We start from the raw sequence: 8,229 nt of genomic DNA on the forward strand, positions 1-8,229 counted from the left end.
TCTTACTTTGACACGTCCAGATATTGCCGTCGTCGTCAACAAACTATATCAATTTTTGCACTGTCTTGTTGGGCTTATAGTAAATATCCTGGCTTGGTAGTGCCCCCAAACGTAGTCATTCATATTGAGTGGCGAACTGGGTAACCAATTCTTGTGTGTTTTTTTGCTTATTTTCGTTTATCGTAATTTCAATTATTCCTAACAACTGGTATCAGAGCGAGGGTAATTACGATGGGAGACGGAAAAACCCCTATGGAGAAATTCGATGGTTCGGATTTTGGTTTTTGGAAGATGCAGATCGAGGATTACCTGTACGGTAAAGATCTGTACCAGCCTTTGGGTGAGCAGCCGGAGGATATGTATGATGAAGAGTGGAAGTTGTTGGACAGAAAAGCGATGAGCGTGATTCACCTGTCGCTATCCAGAAACGTGGTGCATCACACGGTGAAGGCAAAGACCACGAAGGAGATGTTGGAGATTTTGAGTTCGTTATATGAGAAGCCTTCCGCGGCCAATAAAGTTCATCTGATGCGACGACTGTTTAATCTACAGATGACGGAGAATATAGCAGTGGCGACGCATCTGAATGATTTTAATATGACGATCACTCAATTAAGTTCTGTGGATATTGATTTCGACGAAGAGGTATTAGCCCTAATTCTATTATCTTCTTTACCAGAAAGTTGGAGTGGCACGGTTACTGCCCTAAGTGCTTCAACAGGGAAAGAAAAACTTAGGTTTGATGATGTTAGAGACTTGATTATAAGCGAGGAGATTCGCAGGAAAGAGTCAGGTTCCACATCTGGATCAGCCTTGAATGCAGAGAATCGGGGCAGGTCAGATCGCAGGTCAAAGCAGAATCGTGGCAGGTCTAAGTCCAAAGGGAGAGGGAAACCTGTGAAGGACAAGAACCACATCAAGTTCTGGAATTGTAATGAGAATGGTCATTACAAGAGTGAATGCAAGGCACCGCAGAAGGAGAAGTCAGTGAATTCAGCCAGCGAGGATTTTGGTGATGCGTTGATTTTGAGTAATTCAACTGCAGAAACAGCAGCAGAAGCCCTGGTATTGAGTGTAAGAAGGCCTCTGGAGTCTTGGGTATTAGACTCAGGAGCTTCGTTTCATTCATGTAGTAGTGCAGATTTGATGGAAAACTATACCCCTGGGAAATTTGGAAAGGTTTATCTTGCTGATGATGAGCCTTTGGAGATTGTAGGGAAGGGAGATGTTTCGATCAAATCTCCGAATGGATCTGTGATAAAGTTGTCTGGAGTAAAGCATGCTCCTGGCCTAAAGAGAAATCTATTGTCAATTGGGCAAATGGATGATGAAGGTTATTGTGTAATCTTTGCAGGTGGTGCTTGGAAAATGACCAAAGGAGCCATGGTGGTTGCCCGTGGTGAGAAGGTTGGATCGTTGTACTTAACAGACAACGTTTTCAATAGCATTGATGTCGTGAGGGAGAATGTCAATGCAGATTTGTGGCACTATCATCTTGGTCACATGAGTGAAAAGGGGATGAAAGTGCTGTGTTCAAAGGGTCTGTTGCCGGGTCTGAAATCTGCTGATCTTGGGCTGTGTGAGGATTGCATCTTTGGGAAGCAGAAAAGAGTTAGTTTCTCTAAGGGTGGCAGAACTTTGAAGAAAGAGAAGTTGGAGTTAGTTCACAATGATCTATGGGGTCCTGCACCTGTGAAATCTCTTGGTGGAGCTTTGTATTACATGACCCTCATTGACGACTCCACTAGGAAAGTGTGGATCTATTTTCTGAGAAAGAAATCTGATGCTTTTGATTCCTTTCGAAAATGGAAGGCCCTGGTTGAGAATGAGACAGGTTTGAAGGTAAAGTGCTTGAGGTCTGACAATGGTGGAGAGTATGAGCTTAGGGAATTCAAGGAATTCTGTGCTGAGAATGGAATTCGCATGGAGAAGACTCTGAAAGGCACTCTTCAGGAGAACGGAGTTGCAGAACGAATGAACAGAACTCTGTGTGAGCATGCTAGAAGCATGAGGCTGAAGTGTGGACTTCCGAAGACGTTCTGGGCAGAAGCAGTTAACACTGCAGCATTCTTGATCAACAGAGGGCCATCGAGTCCCTTGGAGAGTGGCATTCCTGAAGAGGCTTGGAGTGGCAAACAGGTAAATCTATCCTTTCTACGAGTATTTGGATGTGATTCATATGTTCATATTGCTCCCCTTGAGAGAAGTAAGTTAGATGCGAAGTCTATTAAGTGCACGTTTATTGGATACGGTGGTGATGATTTCAGATATCGGTTCTGGGACAGTCAGAACAGGAAGATTATTCGCAGTCGGCATGTTGTTTTCAACGAGCAGATAATGTACAAAGATAGTCTGGGCGCATCTGATACTGGTGATGCAGGACCAGAGGTCATGGACCTAGACATCACGAATTCTGGTGGGAGCAAGGAGGTAGTTGTGGAGGAGGTAGAAGAACCCCAAACTCCACCGGTTACACTGCGCAGATCCACTAGAGAGCGTAGAGCACCTGACAGGTACACGCCTACAAGCAACTACATGCTGTTGACAGATAGTGGTGAACCAAAAAGCTACTTGGAAGCATCTCGTGGAGAGGATGCGAGCAAGTGGAGGCTTGCAATAGATGATGAGATGGATTCCTCGATGACCAATGGCACCTGGGAACTTGTTGAGCTTCCAAAGGGTAAGAAGGCTCTACAAAACAGGTGGATTTTCAGAATCAAAGAAGAGGCTGATGGTAGCAAACGCTACAAGGCAAGGCTGGTCGTGAAAGGCTTTCAGCAGAGGTACGACATAGATTATACTGACGTTTTTACTCCAGTGGTGAAGCTGACTACTATTCGTTTAGTGTTGAGTATGGTAGCTGCAGAAGATTTGGAGCTGCAGCAAATGGATGTAAAAACGGCATTTCTTCATGGGGACTTAGATGAAGACATCTATATGAAGCAACCTCAGGGCTATGAGTCTGATAACGCTGAGCTTGTGTGCAAGTTGAACAAGAGCTTGTATAGTCTAAAACAAGCTCCAAGACAGTGGTACAAGAAATTTGACGGATTCATGCACGAAATTGAGTTCGTGAGGAGTGAAGTTGATCATTGTTGTTACTTCAGGAAATTGAATGAAGGCTACATAATTTTACTGTTATATGTTGATGATATGCTGATTGCAAGGTCGAGTGCTCGAGAAGTGAGAAAACTGAAGAAGCAGTTATCTGAGCGGTTTGCTATAAAAGATCTCGGAGAAGCTAAGCAGATTCTGGGCATGAGGATTGACAGATATAGGAAGGCTGGAAAGTTGTATCTCTCACAAGCTGAGTATATCAAGAAGGTCTTGATTAGATTCGGCATGCAAGATGCCAAGCCAGCTACGGTTCCTTTGGGTAGCCATTTCAAGCTATCTAAACATGACTCACCCAAGAGCAGAGAAGAGCGAGTCCAGATGGAGAGAATTCCGTATGCCTCAGCAATTGGCAGCTTGATGTATGCAATGGTGTGCACAAGGCCGGATATTGCACATGCTGTGGGAGTTGTTAGTCGTTTCATGGGAGACCCTGGTAAGAAGCATTGGGAAGCAGTAAAGTGGATTTTGAGATACCTGAAGGGAACCACTGAACAGACCCTATGTTTTGAGGGCAAGAAAGTTATGTTGACAGGATATGTGGATGCAGATTTGGCATCTAGTGACCTTGACAAGAGAAGAAGTACAACCGGATATGTCTTCACATTGGGTGGTACTGCTGTCTCTTGGGCTTCAAAGCTGCATAAGGTGGTGGCTTTGTCTACTGCAGAAGCTGAGTACGTTGTAGTGACTGAGGCTAGTAAGGAGATGGTATGGTTGCAGAATTTCTTGCGTGAGTTGGGAAAGGAGCAGAAGGATCCTATTCTGTACAGCGACAGTCAGAGTGCCATTCATTTGGCAAAGAATCCTGCCTTTCACTCAAGAACAAAGCATATAGAGTTGAAGTATCACTACATACGGCATCTCTTGGACAGGAAGATATTGCAGTTGATGAAGATTCCAGGCACAAAGAATCCTGCAGACATGTTGACTAAGGTTGTAACCTTAGAAAAGCTGAAGCTATGTATGGCTTCAGCTGACCTTGGTAATTAGGTTAAAGGCATGGCACTACCATCAGATGACGGATTTAGTCTCCAGGTGGGAGATTGTTGGGCTTATGGAGACTAATATATATAGGCCCAACTGAAGCGATGGGCCCAACTGCAGCGATCCAACTTGGTAGTGCCCCCCAGACGTAGTCATTCATATTGAGTGGCGAACTGGGTAACCAATTCTTGTGTTTTTTTTTGCTTATTTTCGTTTATCGTTATTTCAATTATTCCTAACATGTCTCACAGATGAACATTGGAGAGGCATCAAGCGTGTACTTCGCTACATTCATGGAACTAAAGATTAGGACATTATTTTTTCTTCCAAACCAATTCAGGAGTACCATGGATTCTTTGTCAGAAGTGGATTCAGTGTTTACGACATGTTTTTGAGATGAACTTTATCGTCTCTCATATCTCCAGGGAAGGCAACAGAGCTGCGGAATCGTCTTAACTCACTTCAATCAACATAGTAATTCTTTACAATAGTGGAACTCACATCCCTCTTTTTGTTCTTCTTTTATCCCGGATAATTTATCCGAAGCTGTTTTTGTTGATTCTTTTCTTTTATTAATATTTCAATTTAGTCATACAACATATCAATACTATCTACTGTATAGAAATCATTTCATGAAAAAAAAAAAAAAGTAAAACTGGGAAATATTAATAGTATATTTTCCTTTTCTCATTTTACTGATTGACAGATTTACAGTATTTGATTAAATACATATATTTTGTGCAGGGACCAACTCAGCCGCAAATGAAGAACCATTTCCTGCTGTATTAAATTTCTATACAGGATGTGTTCAACTCTAACATAACTTTGCTGCTATATCTTATCTTGCACCAAAAACTGGACCCAGCCAAGCTCTTTTGGAGCTACATTCCTTAACTGGATCCTCTTCCATTCATATATGAACATCAATCTACATCCGAATCTACAGTATAAGAAACTATGCAAGCTGTTTGCGAGGAGAACAGGCGGTTGTGTTAGGCAGTCTGAGCGAATGAGGTTGCTGAATCACTACTAGGACTGAATCCAGGGAGGTTTTCTCGCAAGAAGAAGAAACTGGCTGCACTTGTTTGAACACATTTTAGTACCAAATATGTAATTGAAGAAATGTAGTTTGCTTAAGGCTATCGTATTCGAGCAGAAAACTAAGCTTAATTTACTTACAACTCCAATCCGCCATTCCTGACAATGAAAATCTTTAAAAGTTGCCGCATCCATTTCCTGAAATTAAGGATTCCAGATTATAAGCAAATGCAAATGTAAAGTTGCAAGGCCAAAGATCGGATATGAACTTACGATGCTGTAAATTGGAGGTACTGCTATATCTCCTTCTCTTACAGTTGGTATGACATAAAATCGAGGCCCCAAATCTTGAGAGCGAAAAGTCCACCTGTTAAAGAAGACTGATTGTAAAACCTTATGATATTTTTATTTAATGCAATTATGGAAACGGCCTGAACAAAGTTAAAGCTACAGAAAGGACTTCATACATACCCAATATACAGCAAGATGCAGAACTGAGCCCATTCTTTAAGTAATAACCGTAGCCAATAGTAATCGGAAGATGTATCGATATTAATGTGTATCTGAAAATCAATGTGCAATTACTGGCTAATGCTATATATATTGCATATTCCAAAGAAAATATGGTGAATGCCGAAATAGTAGATTCCTACCACAGTTTCAGACATGGCTACTAATTGCATTGCAGCCTGAAATTTCCTACACAATGACAGAAATAATCTATATCAACACATATAGATATATTAGCAATGCAGAGTTTATTGGATGGAACAATATTTTATGAACATACTTGAACATAATGTACTTGGAATAAACTGCATCGTGCATATCCCGAACATCCTCATGGTCTATAAAAATTAATTGCTCTTTCAACAATGAAAGATTTTGAGATATCTGGTAGAAAATCAGATAGAACGAGATCAAATAATTCAGCAGCAACAGGACCTGGACAAGAACATATGAAAGGAAATCAGTGTTTATATACGAAAACCGGATGTTAATTAATTCCTATAAGTCAGAAATATGCAACACAACTTAAAAGGAAATGGACCAGGAAAGAAAGGAAAAACCTACTGTAAAGTACGGCACTGAAGCTCTGTACCCTACGAGAGTCAAGTAAAAAACACATGACAATGCAGCCATAACACGACTCTCATTTATCGAAAGCCGCTCACACATGATACAGTAACCGTGAGAGATGAGTAAGAAGGATACAAAAGAAGCTGTTTGAAAGAACACTCCAGTTATATACACCCCAAATGACAACCATAATGAGCAAATTTCATGATAAAAGCATGAATACCTGCAATAATTCAGCAGAGAAACGAAAAAGTTGATATCATGTGTATCTTATGTTGCACAGAAACGAAAACAGAAAACTGAAACGGAAACGGACACTGGGAAACAGTAATTCTAAAACATAAAGCATAGCAGGAAACGGAAATGGAAACAGAAATGAAACTGAAACAGACACAAAATGCGAAAACACTATGGAAGAGGAGTTTCCGTGCAACATAGCATGTATCTTAGTTTCAGTCGCATGTACATTTGTTTGTGCAGGAAAAAGGAAACATACCAGAAGAGGAATGAAAGCATAAGGTGCAAGGCTTTGATCAATGGCACAGAAGCCAGCATCCACTGCAGATTCTTCGTCTGTTCTAGTATATAATTATAATGCAAAGGACATAATAATCATCAAATTAATAATATCATACTCAAAATATTAAATTGCAGAATAAGCTAAACTATCCTAAAAAAATAAAAATAAAAAAATTCCATGACAATAAAGATGCAGAACAAGAAAAGCAAATGATTTGTAACAGCCTAGTCTAATAGTATGTAGGAGAGATTTTACTACAAGCCCGACCTGCGGTGTCAACAATTTGACGCCACATGTATCTGAAGGATAGATATTATCCACTTTCATCAAAATTTAAATTATAGGACCTCACTGCTTTAAAACGCGCTTACATGTATTAGAAATCCACCTAACTATAATAAGCATCGGAAACTCCCTCTCCATTTCCGATAGGTGAGATTCAATTTATTCTTGTCCCGATTGTCATCCTACTTGCTCAGGTTTCTACTCCAGCGACACCCACTCGAGACCGAGCCCTTACATAAATGAACTCCAAATTGGGAAGGGTAATAACTAATATTGTATGGTTTTTGGGAAAACTTATGAAATTAAGAAGAGTATCAAAATTCCAATACTCAATATGTAAGCTCAAATTTATGTCAACCAAGTCCAAAAATAACCTGAAATTAGAATTTCAAAATGGGAGTTTCGTTTCTTCGAATTGTTCACACTTTCTGGGTTTTCTCTGCATTCACAGCAATCAAAGAGACCACAAACCCAGAATTTCAAAATGGGTTTCCTTCCTACTTATATTTTGTTCTCTCATAGCTTCCTCAACACCCAAATTAAGAGACCAAAAACATTGAATTCAAACGAGAAAAATAACAATTTAAACAGCCCATATATCCAACAGTTGATAGAAACAATATACAGTTATGATTAAATTGAAATGGAAGTTAAAGTAAGAGAAGTTATGGACCTGAAAGTGGCGTTTTTTATAGGTGTTGATAGTCCAAGAAAAAGCAGAGAGCAACCAGACAAAGAGTAAAGCAAGGTATACAGAAGGAAGAGGGCCATACGATTCGTCAAGTTGGACGGCGAACGGCGCCATACCTTCCGCCGCATCCATCTTTTGAAACTCAGAAACTAGTGATTCTGATAAATTAAGTTGAAACTTTTGAAATTTGGTTTAGTTAGGGGATTTCTGTTGTCCGAATTTGGTTTTATACGTATGCAGGTACTTGGGAGACATGGATTACAATTCTTCACAATCAACGTTATCAGCTAATCTCAACCATTTAAGGTGATATTAATAGCTGCCATTTAGCTTACCAAAAAGTAAAATAGAGTTGCCATTTAATTCTTGAATTTTAGAAATTATTTATTGATTAATTATTATTTTTATTGAGGTTAATTAACATTAATAAATGTTAAACATATTTTATGATCCTATAGGTTTGTTATTTGATGACCCAGTTTGTTTGGTAAACAGATTCTTGTCATCAAATTAG

The 8,229-nt window shown here is 39.9% G+C and overlaps 1 protein-coding gene across 2 annotated transcripts; it reads right to left on the reverse strand.

The window, feature by feature from the left end:
• Window positions 1–4,771: 4,771 nt before the first annotated feature.
• LOC136223392 (uncharacterized) lies at window positions 4,772–8,007 on the reverse strand. 2 transcript variants are annotated; one of them, XM_066011349.1, is made up of 9 exons: window positions 7,698–8,007; window positions 6,716–6,792; window positions 6,214–6,442; window positions 5,930–6,084; window positions 5,793–5,838; window positions 5,611–5,702; window positions 5,413–5,506; window positions 5,281–5,337; window positions 4,772–5,176 (listed from the first exon to the last, which is right to left on the reverse strand). In XM_066011349.1, the coding sequence occupies exons 1-9, from the start codon at window positions 7,845–7,847 to the stop codon at window positions 5,057–5,059; spliced, it is 1,020 nt and encodes a 339-aa protein (XP_065867421.1). In that variant the 5' UTR covers window positions 7,848–8,007; the 3' UTR covers window positions 4,772–5,056. The 2 variants fall into 2 exon arrangements, with proteins under 2 accessions (XP_065867421.1, XP_065867422.1); XM_066011350.1 differs by having other exon boundaries at window positions 6,716–6,797; window positions 7,698–7,833.
• Between the last annotated feature and the right edge of the window lie 222 nt (window positions 8,008–8,229).

The sequence above is a fragment of the Euphorbia lathyris genome, chromosome 3 (assembly GCF_963576675.1).
Source record: "Euphorbia lathyris chromosome 3, ddEupLath1.1, whole genome shotgun sequence".
Lineage (NCBI taxonomy): Eukaryota > Viridiplantae > Streptophyta > Magnoliopsida > Malpighiales > Euphorbiaceae > Euphorbia > Euphorbia lathyris.